The following is a 15,445-nucleotide window of genomic DNA, read 5'->3' on the forward strand; positions in this document are numbered from 1 at the left end:
GGCCAACATGGCAGAACCCCGTCTCTACTAAAAATACAAAAATTAGTCAGGTGTGATGGCGTGCACCTGTAATCTCAGCTACTCTGGAGGCTGAAGCTGGAGAATCACTTGAACCCGGGAGATAGAGGTTGCAGTGAGCCAAGATCATGCCACTGCACTCCAGCCTGGGCAACAGAGTGAGTGAGACTCCATCTCAAATAAAAAAATAAAAAATAAAAATGAAGAAATGAGATATAAAACCAAGTGAAGTGCTTTGAAAAAGAGCTGACTCTTCCTCTTGGCTCTGCAATCTTTCTTTTCCATGACCCAGGCCCTTTGGCAGGTGTGTCAGCTGTTTTAAAGTACTTGCTGGTCCACATTGGGGTGCCATCATCTAATGCTATTATTCTAATCATTAAACATCCAGTTTAGAAGAACAATAAGAAAGCTTAGTAGAATTTGGGAGAGTTCTCAAATTCCAGATGGAATGTGTCTTGCTCTCATCTTGCACCTTGGGAAAAGAATAAAAAGTTACTATAGTTGAAATTTATTTAGTGTGAATTCCTCTTTATGACCAACAGCTGTGAATATCTCTCTGAAACACTGTGGTAATCATCCATTCCTTCCTTTCATCTAGCTAGACTGGCCAGGTCTGGCTACACATCCTCCCTTAGGAGTGTACCTCTTGGGTCAAGGGTATGGAATAAATCTCATGGTCCAGCATTCTTGCTCTTTGTGTTTTTCCCATGCATGGATCAAGCCCCCTTCTTGTCTTGGTGTTAGCACTCCCTGCCAGGGACTGTCACTAAGTTCTCTCCCAAGCAGACCGGCTCCTACTCTCAAAGGATTAATGACATCTGCCCACAGTGCTTTGGTTTTCCATCTTTAGTAAATGTCCATCCTTATGGTTTAAGTAGACTTCGAAGTACAGATTAAGTGTCTCTTGAGGTAAAGATCTCACGCTAATATCTCAAGCTAAAGAAAAAATGAGATCCACCATTTAGCTTGAAACTAACCCAAGAGAAGTGGGAAACAACTGAAATAGGAACTTTCTTCCCTTTACCCTTCCCTGTGGAGGCTACTGGTTATACATGTTTGGACTAAGGAGGCTGGTTTGGTTTCTACATCCAGTTGTCTTTGTTCATTTCAAAAACTTCACTGTGACTCATCTCGGGAAAGATTCTCAATTGTGAGTTGGTACTCAACAGTAATACCATTCTTTCCCTGGACAACTCATGAGTGGAATGTGCTCTGTTGCCTCTTGTCTCATACAAGACTTCCAGGTGGCCAAGAAAAAGAGAGAAAAGACATTCTCTTAATTTCCTGGAGAGAAAATATAGAAGTCAGTTGGCAGAAGACGCACATTTCCCACTTAAATTAGCACCATGTTCTCAAAGATGGTACATAAACCCAACACGCTAAGACTTAACAAAATGCCACAGCTATGATGAATGATGTGGCTGCATTACATGGGAGGAAAGAGCAGGGGAAATGACTGATTCACAGGTTACTTTTGTCCTCATTCAAGTCAATTGACTTTTTTGAGCACCTGCTGAGAGAAACTTTGGACTAACTAGTTTCTGGGCAGACAGGGGTGAGAGCTACTGTTCCTGCCTGAAGCGAATCACTGTCAGATGAGCAAAAAACAGGCACTTAATGCAAGTGCCCTGCTATGAAAATATGCTGTCTTAAAGACTTGCCCTGGGTCAGGGCGGGCACCATGAACGACCCTCATTCAAAGTGGAGGTAAGTCAAAGAAAGCTCCTAGAGGAGGAGAGGCCTAGAGCTGAGTCTCAGAGCATGACTACAGGTCAGCCAAATAGTAAGTGAAGGAAGGGCATTCTATGCAGAGGGAACAGCATTCACGAAATCACAGTGACAAGGGTGCTTGACCAAGTGGATCCCATGGTTTGAGTGTTAAGGGCACATGGGAAAAAGAGGTCTGGAGAGGGAAAAACCAGACCCTGGGCCTTGCAAAGGACATTCTCTTTTATCCCAAAGCTATTGAAGGAACTTCTGCAGCAGAATGACCTGCTTAGGTCTACATATTAGAAATATGACCTTCAAAGCAGAGTGGAATATACATCAAAGTGTGGAAGGGACAGAGGATTCCAGATTTGAAGGCCAGCAGAGAGGTAGAGGATGTTTCAGTAATTGAGGGGGAAAAGGAAGTGGGACCGACGCAAGCAGCAGTGAGAACAGAGACAAAGGAGTATTCAGGGTTCTTCACGAGATAGAGCTGAGAGGGCTTGGTAACCAATTGAATAGACAGGGATGGAGCAGGAGAAATTTAGGATGATGCCCAGGTGTCTGCCTGGGACATCTGGATAAGCCACGGTGTCATCTAAGGCAAAGGACATAGAGGAGGAGAAATAGAATGGGGGGGCAGCATGGGGCCTGGTGAGCGTGGGAACTGTAGAACATTCCAGTGGAGGTGTGCAACCCCCTTTGTGCACCATGCTGTTGGCTGGCCCAGCCTCACTAACAGCCCCGACTTCCTCTCCTCGCCTGCAGTTTTAGCATGATATTACACTCACCTGAAGCCAAGTTCATCTGAGGGACTTCATTCCAGATAGCTGGGTAGAAAAAGCCATAGATTTGGGCTCCTAGGAAGCAAGGAGCTATATGACTTTCTTGTTGTACTTGCCTGTGTGAAGAGGGGTAGAGATTGGCACTCTGTTTCTCTTGCTGTGAGCTTCAGCCTCACTGTTACGAATCAACACCAACTGGGTATGCTTATGATGTTTGGCATTATGTTAGCACACAAATATAGAAGCCATTGAAACTGATGTATTATTTGTATATAGACATGATAAAAGTAGAAAAAGAAACAATTGGCTCCGGGAACCTTGATGGAAATACAGCAATTAAGAGTGGGGGGCATTGACTGTGAGAATATGTTGTTTGCCTTTTCTAAGAAGATTTTCATTAGATGAAACTTAGATAAACTTTTTCTCTCTATAGTAAAGGAAATATGTTGTCTGAAATACTCTGAAATAGCTGGTTTGGGGTTTTCAGTTGTTTTTGAAATGTAGACCTTTGAACCTCTGATTCTCCGGAATGAGAATGGAAAAATTACGGAGAGGTGAGATCCTCTTTAAGAAAAAGGAACCTGTCAGAAACCTTTGTAAGAAAGGTTGCAGATACAGCAGTTCCGAGGGTCACAGAGGTCTGAGTGATGGAGTGGGAGTGGCACAGCTCCATGAGTGGCTGGGACATGTTTCAGCATGGCTGTCATTGAAACTGGTCATTATTTTCTTGATGTTGACTTTCTAGCTGCCTGCTTGAATTCACTTAAAGGAAGGCCAGTATTGAATAAATGTGCTGTATTTTTGTTTTTAATTTCCAAATGCCAAGACATGACCCACAGGGATGAGTGCTCCTGGGCCAGGAGTTGTGCTAACTCTTCTCAGATAGGCTGAGAGCCCTGATGTCTTTGAAAAGCAAGTCCTCCGGATTCCCGCAAATTTGAAAAGTCATGAGACTTTTAACCTTCACTCCTTACCAAGCATATATTTTCCTCTGAAGCTTTAAGGACTGTGCAGGCACACAGAGGCAGCCTTTGATATGGACACAGCCACTGTTTAATGACACAAAGCAGGCTGCTTTAAAACAGCACTTTCGCCTGTCATCTCTAACGGAAACTGCGGGTAGAAGGTTAGGCCCTCTTTGTATCTAACATGTCAAAGTGGTGTTTTACTCCAAAATAGGCCACCTCTCACGTTCCGGGACCCATATATGCTTCCCACAAGCCTGGAGCCTCCTCAGAGGCCTCCATGGACACTTGCCAGCATCAAGGAGCACACTGAGGAGGATCCAGCTCCAATGAGGCCCAAGACCAATCCTGCTGTCTTTTGCACAGAGGCTGGAACAGAGTTGGGCTGCTTGTTCTGCTCTGGCCAGAAACAAAGACAAGCTTCTGTAACCTTGATGGTGCTGCTAAACTTCTCTTCATTTTTGAAAGGAACATTTTCCTTCCCACTTCAGTAGTGAAGAGTGGGTACCTTCTTACCCCTCAGTTGCCTTTCCTCTTCTCCCCCTCAGAGACCAAGGGTGCAGTCATATCTTAGAGGGAGAGAGCTTTTGAGAGCAGCCTGGCTTGCCGTGGTGAATGGGAGTTGATCTTCCATCTGCAGATACCAGGACCACCCCTACGTGAGCCCTTGCGTGGGAACAAGGTTGTTCATGTTTCTGTCTGCCAGAGATGCCTTTCCCTGCCCTTCGTGCTGCTTTCGATATTGGGCTCTTCAGCAATATCGATCCCATCTTTCTGTCTTCTGGGGTTTCCTTGTTTGTGGGTCAGGTGCTGCATGGTCTGTTGATCTGACTCAAATTTGTGGCCATTTCTGCAGCACGCATTAGAGACAAGCACTCCCAGTTCTAACTGGAGCCCCGTTTCTGTGTGAACTGTTGTACACACCACACAGCCTCCCTGTGGCTGATTTATCTAAATTCTAAAAAGGAAATAGAAATCAGCATGATTTAAAACTGGATCACACTGGTAAAGACCAGCAGGCAAATATAGGACATATACAAGATGGGTGTAGCACTATTATCAAGAATGACCATGAGAAGATAAATCAGTGTGGACTTGCAGCAAGGTCTAGAAGGAGCTTTCTGAAGGATGAAGACTGTGGGATGAGATCCACTGATGTGCACATGCATGGTGGTGCTTTGTCCCAGAAACCTCCTACCTGTTGGCATTCTCTCCTTGCACTTCCCCCTGAAAGTCTGCTACTCCCAGAGCTCTAGCATGGCTCTCACCCCATGCTCTTTGCCAGAGAGATTCACCGACTTCTGTGGCTAAAGCAACCACCATGAACTACTGACAAGGAACCTTGTTCTCCAGCTCAGACTTTTCTTCCAAGACCTTGACTGGTTGACTTCTCCCCTTGTATGACCGAAACACATTGACAGCCAGCTGATCTCAAATGGAGTTTACCCTCTCTCTCTTCTCACCCCAAACCTGCTGCTCACCTGTTTTCTCTGTCTCACCAAACCTGAATCAAAGGAGTCATCTCCAGCTACTTTGTCTCTGTCACTCCCTGCTCTTCAAGTACTGTCAATTTCCATCCTTTCTCCTCTGTCACGCATCCCAAGCCATCATCGGGATCTTCCTAAGTTCATGTCCTGCCCTCCACTGTCACCATCCGCCAGGCCAGCCTTTACATTGATAGCCGTTGCCTTTCTAGCACACTGATCTGATTGTGTTCTGCTACTCAGGTTTCAGCAGTTTCTTGCCACCCACAAGAAGAAGTCTACTCTCTTTGTTCAGCATTGCATATCTCAGCCATTTGACCCCCTGCCTATTTGACCCGCCTTGTCTCTAGCCATTCCCCCCATCCACCCATGTGTCTGCTCTACCCTGAATGCCCTCTTGACTCTGTGTTTCCTTCCTGCTTCCTGAAATGGCTTCCTCACTGTGGCCATCCCAGTGGAGACACCAAGTTATTGTACTTTGAAGCTGCCCCTCACTCCCCATGGCAAACCACAAGGCTCATCGTTCTGTGCTCCCCTAGAACCCTATGTATACTCAGCGCTTGTCCTATTGCTGTTATAATTTTTGTATAAGTCAGCCATTCTCTCTAGATTAAAAGTTCCTTAATGGAAGGGTCATGTCTTCACAGAGCTTGGCTCCCATAATAGGCATGCAATAAATGTTGAATGAGCAAATATCAGGATTCCCACACTTGGCAAAGAAGTCAGCCCAGCATATAGCAAAAGCATCTTTATCTTTCTCACACTGCATAAGAGAGTGACTTTCTAGTTTGAGACCCCCAGTGGCATGTCCATCAGGAGCATCCAGGGAAGCCAAACAGGTGTGTGCCAACCAGAGGCGTGCATGCCTTCAATCACATATCAGCTTCTGCAGGAAACAGTTCTGCTTCTCCCTGTTTGCCTGCATTTTCCAACCATAGCCACAGCCCACAGCTTCACAGAATGTAAAAGGTAGATGGGAAGTTACAGTAGGTGGTTCTTAGCATTGCATCCAACAATGTGGCATTTGGACCACGGGAAAGGACCTGAGCTTTTAGTTTGAGTCTATCCCTGGCCAACAGCTTACAGAATCCAGCATCCAAGTCATTAGAATTCCTGACTTCGGGAGAATGAAATGGTCAAGGCTCTTGCTTCTCTGTTTTTTTTTTTTTTTTTTAACAGTTTTGTTCTAATTCTTGGCAAGGGAAGGTACTTCACCACAATCCAGAGGGTGAAAGGTTAGTAGGCTATGTTCTTAAGAACTGGGATTTCCTCTTCTTTGTTTTTCCGTTCTCCTTACAGGAGGGAGTGCTCTTCGAGCACATGGCACTGAGATAGGACAATGCTTGCTCTAAAACAAGTGTCCATGTGTACCTGCCTCAAGAAACACAGGGCCAAAAGGAGCTTACATTGCCCAGGAATGCATCTAGAAGTAACTCTTCAGGAAGGCCTAATTCATCATGTTTTGAAGTTGGATAGGAGCCTTTTTTTAGGAAAACTACTCCCAGTGTTTTGACTAAATGAGTGAGGCCGGCTCTTCCACTCCTCTAACCAGGGCAATTCTAACTTGTCAAAATAGTTTTATAGAAAAGGATCTAGCACTGATTGAGCTGGGATTTGCACTCCACCCCACACTTTCTGACTCTTAAAACACCACGTTATCACCTTGGCTTATAAAGCACTATGTTTATAACACGATTCAATAGCTCAGGATTCTGTTCATCATCAGTGGATTTTGCATGGTTCAGCTGTAGGGCACCCAGTGAAAATTTGGTCCAAGAGACTGCTACCTTCTCTTTTGTGATGAATTGTGCCCAAGAGCACCACTGGGTTACCCAGGCTTCTCTGAATCATGATCATTGAGTTTTCTGAGCAGTGGCTTGGGACTTTCAAGATGTAAATAGCAAATGTGAAACCTGGTGACAGAGTGGTAACATGCCGTTGGCCTGAAAGCCAAAGCTGTAGTTAAAATCAGTGCCGTTCACTCTGCAGAAGCATTAGCATTATTTCAGCAGAAATAAAAGCATGGTGGAAAATGAAGTCTGGTAAAATAGCTTCAGGATGTTGCAGGATGGAAGGTCCCAGACTCCTGAGCTGCCATGTCCTGGACTCTTGACCCAACTGCAATTTGAGTGAGGATGATGTAAGGGGTTAGTATGATGTGTTGGGGAAGCCTTGTCTGTTTGTTGTTAATAATGGTCACAGAGGGACTCTTGCTTGTCATAGTAGAGTGAAGGGCTTTCAAGCACAGAATGGAGTGATTTCTAGCCTGAGATAACTGAGTCTGTTCTTAAGATGCCATTGACTGTCCAATTTCAGTTCTCCAGAAATTCCCCTTCATTGGCCTTTGCATTACTGCAAATCAACAAGTAATCTCACCAGGCCCATCATCCCCACCTAAGTCTTTTGAGTTCAGGAGATTATCCCATACCCACATTCCCTAAACCTAGAGTTGGTTCACTCAGGAAGCAGGGCCTGATTTCAGAATAGTCCAGGCCTCTTTCATCAATCTCAACATTTATCTACTCTGAACATTGAAAAGTTGGAAGGTTCTCGCTTGTTTTGGAATGTGTGTGGTCAGTGCCTCAGAATAAAGCATTTAGCAATTGATAGAATCCTGTAATCAACATGATTGGTAATAGATAATACTTCACAAAAAACAGGAATAACATTTACCCAATGCTTTAGCATTTCAAAGTAGTTTACAGCCACTGTTTTTCAGCCACTGATAGGCTGTTTGGTCCTTATTTTATAAGAATTGGTACATTGTAGGAATGAGCTAGGAATCAGGAGATCTGGGTTCTGGTTGCCATTTTACCACACACTTGCTCTGTGATCTAGGATTAATGACTTCATTTCACCATCTTTAGAATGATCTAGGGATGAGGGAAGATGATTCTGGAAACTTTCCAAAGATCCTATCAGCTCACAAACTCTGACTAAAAGAATATGGGCAAATACTTTGTTTTGGTTTTATTTAACAAGGTAATAGTTCTCCTGTGGATTTTCAATGCAGTTACCATTTACTTTTCTTAACTTTAGAATCTCAGACTTGGGGGTTATTTCAGATGCACTTTAGAACTTCCATTATCCTACGGCCTAGCCAATCTTTGGGCCTTTCAAGTCCTGATATATTTTTGGTTGACAATCAAGTAAAAAGTCAAAGATGCATCCGGATACATTCCATAGCTTGGAGAAATGGTCAGCGGACACACCCCCACGACAGAAACAGTTTTGGGAATCAGGATGCCCTTTTTCCCATTCAGGTATATATAGGGAGGCATTTTTCATGGGGAAAGATCAGCCTAGGAATGGGTGACTCCACCATTTTCCTATCACTGTGGGAGTGGCTGAAACAGTGTGTGAAAATCTGCATTGAATGTACAAAAATTATCTTGAGGTCATACTCTGCTCATGTAGCTCTAACATTCGAAGACAGCTCTTTCCAGCTCGATGAAGTGGTCCAGCTATGCAGTTGTTCCCTGACATCTTTTTGATCATGAACCCCTTTGGGAATCTTATAGAAGCTATGGATGGCCCTCTGCCCAGAAAACTCCCCATCTACTCACAAATTGGGATATAATTTTAGGGGATTTCTGAATTCCCTGAAGCTCATGGACCCCAAGTTAGTACTCCTGGTCTAAGTACAATAAAGGAGCCCGCCAGTAAGAATGTCAGGGCTAGCCTGAGACTTCTGCATCTCAGCTAAAATTAAATACATAGTAACATAAAGGTTTTTTTTTCTTTTTTTCCTTTGACCATCACCCTCTTTTCCTTTCTGTTCCTACATCTCTTGTCATCTCTTCTCATTCCCTCTCATTTCTCTCCCCATCTCTTGCGCATCTTGCACCACAGATGTTCCAGCCTGGCTAAAAAGCCTCCGCCTGCACAAATATGCCGCGCTTTTCTCCCAGATGACCTATGAGGAGATGATGGCCCTCACCGAGTGCCAGCTGGAGGCACAGGTATGTACTTGAGGTGACTGTTCCCTGAGAGGGTGCCCCAGGCAGGACCTGAAGTTCAAGGCCTGGACAACCTTGTTTGGACCCATACCTATGCCCACACAATAGCTTGCCCTGTGCTGGAAACTGTGGGGTGCTGGCCAGCATTCCATGGTGAGTAAAACTGGGTGGATTCTTGCCTTCAGGGTCCGATAGGAGATGGAAGACAAGCAGATAACTGCAGGGTCGTGAGGGTGAGATCAAGTGGTGTGAAAAGGCATAATCTTGGCACACTTGAAAGTTCCAGGTGCCAGGGAGGAATCGGTGGAATTTCCTAGGAGAAGTAACATTTGACCATGCCACAAAGAATCTACATCCCTGCCTTTGCTTTTCTTGCTCTCTCCCTCCCTCTGCCCGAGCAGGGCTTGGCTTGTTTGGGAAGTGACAGATCCATTGTCTGTTGTCTAGTCCAGTTACAAATCAGCCTGCTTCTAACTGGACTGCTGAGTAGAAGCACCAGGTCATGCCTCAGACCCGCCCCAACATTTTTAAAAAGTCATGTTCAGGCCAGTCTTTGTTGAGATTGGAGTAAATTATACAAAATATTTTTTTCTTCTAACATGAGACAATCATTGAGAATGAGATTTCCATAGGTCTCAGATTTCATTTCCCTTCTGCATGCCATAACAAGACAAAGGTTCCCCTTCCTTCTAAGGCATCTTTCCCCAAGGCCAGTCAACAGAACCCCTGAAACTAAGCATGTTTCCTACCACGCTGTGCTCGGGTAAATGGATCTGACCAATGTCTTTGTTTCTCTTGTTTAAAATGCTATTTGCATGTTTCACATTGGCCTCAGTTTCCTTTCAGCAATTATTTAAAAGAATCGATGGTCTGAATAGGCTAAGAATATTTCCTTTGCAGGAAGAGGAGATTGTACCATTTGGGCATGGCTGGTCTGGACGCATACCTCCCCGCAGATCACCGGTTCCCCAGTGCTTATTCGGTACCCTCATTTAACCCTGCAGGCCTGGCGGACTCCCAATATGGAGACACAACACAAAGCCCAAAGTCACTGCACATTCTCAGAGAATGAAAGGCACTCATTTCAACTTCCTAACATTTCTCCCACCTCTTTTTGGATCTTGATTCCTCCTTGAAATCCCAGGGGTTGATGAGAACTTTTCTAAGAGCATTTTTGTGTTTGGGTCAGAGTTGAGGAAAAAAATCTAAGTCATCAGTTGTTCAACTTGAGGGGAAAAAAACAAGAAATAATTGAGGGCAAAGCCAGAGGCCAGCACAAACTTTTCAGAGTGATTTAATTCACTAGAACCCAAAGTTAAGGGTAAACAGAAATATACCCCCAGTGTTTCATCTTAGAAACTAGGTTCACTTGTCATTTGAGTCTTAATTTTTCTAGTAAAGATGTTATTGATATTCCTATCTTTTCCTTCTTTAAGAAGAATTCTATGGAATAGTTGCAAGACGTTTGAGTTAGAGACCTTATTTGAGAAAGGGCTGTCTATCAGGAAATTTGCAGTATCTTTTATCAACAACTATTTAACGAAATCCTTAGGCTCACCATTACTACCCAGTTAAGAAGATAAAATCCACAAGTCTTACTGTGAATCCTAATCATTTACCTGAAGAGATGACTGAATTATGAATTTAAGTAATTTTCTATTCTAGTTTTCCTTAGAGAAACAGAAGACAAGCTGCAAACTAACAGAAATTCCCCATGTTTTATGACACTCCATGTGGACTGTACTGGGCTGCTCATCTTTTCAAGATGGGTAAAAACACAGGGAGGGTTTGAGAGAGCCATGAATATCTATATGGGGTTGGGACCTTCAGGGAAACTGAGGGGGGCTGAAATTATAAAGCCTGGAGAAAAGGAAGAGTGCATGACTTAAAAATTATCTTCTAAGACTATGAAGAAATTTCATGCTGGGTAGAATAATTGGCTGTTCCACATCTCTCTCTAAGATACAGAAAGATACGAATACAGATAAAAAGCACAGTCAAAAGACACGGGCAAATGTGTAGCCAGATGGAGTTAGAATTAAGAAGATGGCTGGGCGCGGTGGCTCACGCCTAGAATTCCAGCACTTTGGGAGGCTGAGGTGGGAAGATTGCTTGAGCCCAGGAGTTTGAGACCAGCCTGGGCAACATGGCAAAACCCCGTCTCTACTAAAAATACAAAAATTAGCCAGGTTTGGTGGCCTGTAGTCCCAGCTACTTGGGAGACTGAGGTGAGAGAATCACCTGAGCCCAGGAGGTCAAGGCTGCAGTGAGCCAAGATGGCGCCACTGTACTCTAGCCTGAGCAACTAGAGTGAGACCCTGTCTCAAAAAATAATAATAATATTTAGTAAGAAGAGGTTTATGACGATGGGTACTAATGCAAGAGATAAGTGGATATTGATCAGCCCGTGAACATATAGAAACAAAGAAGACAGTAAAAGCCTCCAAGAATCTGTAAGCTGATTCTTAAAAATATGTTTTTAAATATACATTTAAATGTAACTTGTTATTTAATTACAGAATGTTACCAAAGGTGCAAGACACAAAATTGTCATCAGTATTCAGAAGCTCAAAGAAAGACAAAATCTCCTGAAGTCTTTGGAAAGGGTAAGTTATCGGATGAGGGAACATTTCCACTTTCGTTATGGGAAAATGGACCAAGGAAAATTCTCCACTGGAAGTGTCATCGACAGACCTTCTAGGGCATACCATGCGGTTTCCTTACCAAAGTCAGAGAAAACGGAATGATTCTGAAGTGAAACTTCCTGGTTGTACATGCTTCTTTGGAAGCTGATGCCTCAGTGTACTTATTCCCTGGGCCCAGGCTGCCTTGCCTGGCCGTCCTAGAGCCCTGATGAAGTGCTGTCAAATGTACCCTTTTTATATACGTTTGTGTCTCTGCCTCGTATACATTTGTAGAGATCAGTGAGGTGTCCAGTTCACAATCAGAGGCTGAAATCTTGGCAAAACAGGGCAGGGAATATGCAGTGTGCTTTGGTCTCACTGTCCTCCCAGGGGAGGGTCTGTTTTGAGAAAAGCTGCCCCCAGAGTGGTAAATACCAACAGGTACACTGCAGATAGAGGGGTTCAAAAGCATTTGGCAGGCAGACATGGTTGGCTCTCAAGAGAATAATTTCAGGCTTTAACTTAACAGAATGGGTCCCTGTGACTCTGATAGGAACCATCTCAAAAATGCTAAATGCTGAAAAAAGTTTATTCCAACGTTAAAAGCGGTGATCATCTGCCTACTGTCCCATTTTATTTGCTGCCTAGACAGGTCTTCTTCTTACCTTTGTGTCTGGATGCTGCCCTGGTAACAATGTCATTTTTAGGACTTAATGACGACATGATTTCGTCTAAGATCCAAAGGAGGGCAGGCCTCATGCCTCACACAAGTGTGAACCAGCATTGCTTCTGCCTCAGGGTTGGGATTCTTATTCATGGGTACTGGGAGGCAAGAGTGGTGGGTGGGAAGTTCTGTGAGTATTTGCAGCCTGCAGAGCTTTAGAGGTAACCTCTTCTAGTAATCCCAGGGAGCTTTTGGATTTTGGAAGGGAACAGAGTATTGAGGGAGGTAGCGCTAAAGCAAGTTTTGTGAGCACATAAACATTTAATGGAGTGGTAATTTTTCAGCAGGTGCACAAAGATGTGTGTGTGTATAATTTCATAGATGAAGGGGTGGCCTGCCCCCTCCACACCTCTGGGTATTTCTACTCAGGTGGGACGAGAGGCTAAGAAAAGAAATAAGACACAAAGTATAGAGAAACAACAGTGGGCCCAGGGGATTGGCACTCAGCATACCAAGGACCTGCACCAGCACCGGTCTCTGAGTTCCCTCAGTTTTTATTGGTTATTATCTTCGTTATTTCAGCAAAAAGGAATGTAGTAGGAGGGCAGGGTGATAATAAGGAGAAAAACATGTGAGCAATAGAATCTACGTCATAATTAAGTTCAAGGGAAGGTACTATGACTGGACATACACATAAGCCAGATTTATGTTTCTCTCCACCCAAACATCTCAGTGGAGTAAAGAATAACAAGGCAGCATTGCTGCAAACATGTCTCGCCTCCCATCACAGGGCAGTTTTTCTCCTATCTCAGAATTGAACAAATGTACAATCGGGTTTTATACTGAGACATTCAGTTCCCAGGAGCAGGCAGGAGACAGTGGCCTTCCTCTATCTCAACTGCAAGAGGCTTTCCTCTTCTACTAATCCACCTCAGCACAGACCCTTTATGGGTGTTGGGCTGGGGGACGGTCAGGTCTTTCTCATCCCACGAGGCCATATTTCAGTCTATCACCTGGGGAGAAACCTTGGACAATACCCCGCTTTCAAGGGCAGAGGTCCGTGCGGCTTTCTGCAGTGCATTGTGCCCCTGGTTTGTTGAGACTAGAGAATGGCAATGACTTTTACCAAGTATACTGCTTGTAAACATTTTGTTAACAAGGCACATCCTGCACAGCCCTAGATCCCTTAAACCTTGATTTTATACAACACACGTTTTTGTGAGCTCCAGGTTGGGTCAAAGTGGCTGGGGAAAAGTGGCTGGAGCAAAGCTACAAATTAACAACATCTCAGCAAAGCAATTGTTTAAAGTACAGGTCTTTTTCAAAATGGAGTCTCTTATGTCTTTCCTTTCTACGTAGACACAGCAACAGTCTGATCTCTCTTTCTTTTCCCTACACATATAGACTATATAAAGTTATTTTTAATGCATATATGTTATATATATTTATAGAATATACGTATATAACTTTGTAAGAAACGTTTCTTTTTAAACCTCTGGCCAGATAGAGGCTTCTCACGTGCACATCCGTGATTAAAGACCTCTTCTTACTTAAAGTGAATTACAAATTACAAGTGAGCTATCCAATTGAACCTGAGGTTTATTTGTTGTTGTTTTTCATTTTATACTACTTTAGAAAGCAGCTTTTCTAAGTGACTATTGCCATTTTTAAATTGAGAAACCACTCTCTTTGGGGGAACATTCAAAAGGCCAATTTACTCTTTCTTTGTTAGAAAGTACGGAAAACATTTTGCATAAGGATTTGATTGCTAAGTGTTATGGTAAAAGAGTGATTTCTTCCTTTCTTTCTGGAGCAGCCTTGAGAATTCATTCATATCCTCCATCACTGAGGCAGCGCACCCACCTGGGAGACAAATTACCGTTAGCTTTATTCCCTGCAGCCTGGCAGAAGTCAGCATGGGGAACACTCTGGCAGCCAGGTAGCAAGGGTGACCCTGACATGCCATTGACTTTCCATCTAGCCTTTGATAAGTCAGTGATGTTTTCCGTGTCCCAGATTTTGCACCTAGAATAATAGTGACTCCCCTGTTCACTGGAATGGGAAAGCTAAAAAGATGCCACATGCAGAGCAAAGTGTGATGGCAGCCAGTGGTCAAGTGGAAAGAAATTGTGAGTTTGTCGAGTCTGACTTCTTTGAGAGAGAAGAGAGCTTATGTGTGTCAGATGACTGGGTTGAGCTTGCATCAGAATACCCGAATGTTTGGACATCCCGTGTATCGTCCCTGCATGAGCTGATGAGATGGGGTGGGAGGCAGTCTCTCTCAGGCATCCACTGAGGACGCATCCCCTGGCCCTCCTCTCTCTTCTCTGGAACCCCTACCTCTCCTGCTTTGCAAGGGAGTGAGTTGTTTGTAACCTGTTACCACTGACGGCACCAGTGGCAGACTCAAATCAGCCATTTCTCAGGCATTCACAGACACCACTGGGCTGATGATGCTGTTGGAAAAAAAGTCATCTGCCCTTGCCTGCCTCCCATATTCTTACCTCACATAGATTTCTAAGGAGATAGCTGGGGCCCCGCCCATAGTTAGTTCATAATCGGCGGTGGCTGTCTTGAGTTCTGTGTGCAGAGCTCTTTTGTTCAGTTACTGAACCCTTATCAAGCAGCTGCCTGGGACTCAATTTGCCCCATCCATTGGAGATTAACCGTGAGTCACATATGGTTCCTGCCATGGGGAGCTGGGGATGTGCATTGGGACAGTTAGATATGGCACCATATGATCTCACAACCCAGTCTGATCGATGTCATCACCATAGCAGGTGGGGGAAGCTTCCTGAGGTGAAATAGACCGCTGTGCAGTGATGAGGTGGGAAGCCTTCAGAAGAGCCGGATGCTGGCCGGGAAACTCATTAGGAAACTATAGCAAGTCTTGATGGGACCTTGAACCAAAATAGAGGCAGTGAGGATGGAGGAGGAGGATAGAGATCATTTAGAGGGAGTCTAGTGATTGTGACGAGGCTTGGGTTTGGTGTCATAGTATTTGGGGACAGAAAAGATAGGAGAAGTGGGGGCGGGAAATGTAGGTCCATGGGAAGGGTTGAGTCTGAGGTGCCTGTGAGACACCCAAGTGGAAATGGCAAGTCAGTGGCCAGAAGAGCAGGTCTAGAGTCCAGGAGCTCCACAAGGTTTGAAAGGACCAGTTGTGCATCATCTGAGTGTAACTGATAATAGGTACTCCCCGGAAGTGTGTGTCAAGTGTCAAGAGCGTGAACAGGCCC

The 15,445-nt window shown here is 44.4% G+C and overlaps 1 protein-coding gene across 8 annotated transcripts in view; it reads left to right on the top strand.

Annotated features, from left to right (window-relative positions):
* SAMD4A (sterile alpha motif domain containing 4A) overlaps positions 1-15,445 on the top strand; it is a 224,610-nt gene that overhangs the window by 171,372 nt on the left and 37,793 nt on the right. For 7 of the 8 annotated variants that reach the window (XM_054449791.2, XM_054449792.2, XM_054449794.2 and 4 more), the window contains 2 exons: positions 8,812-8,921; positions 11,438-11,524. In XM_054449791.2, coding sequence (XP_054305766.1) covers positions 8,812-8,921; positions 11,438-11,524 — 197 coding nt within the window. Of the gene's footprint in view, positions 1-8,811; positions 8,922-11,437; positions 11,525-14,765; positions 14,875-15,445 lie in introns of those variants that run through there. The other variant, XM_054449799.2, reaches the window with a different exon arrangement.

Source organism: Pongo pygmaeus, chromosome 15 (genome assembly GCF_028885625.2).
Source record: "Pongo pygmaeus isolate AG05252 chromosome 15, NHGRI_mPonPyg2-v2.0_pri, whole genome shotgun sequence".
NCBI lineage: Eukaryota > Metazoa > Chordata > Mammalia > Primates > Hominidae > Pongo > Pongo pygmaeus.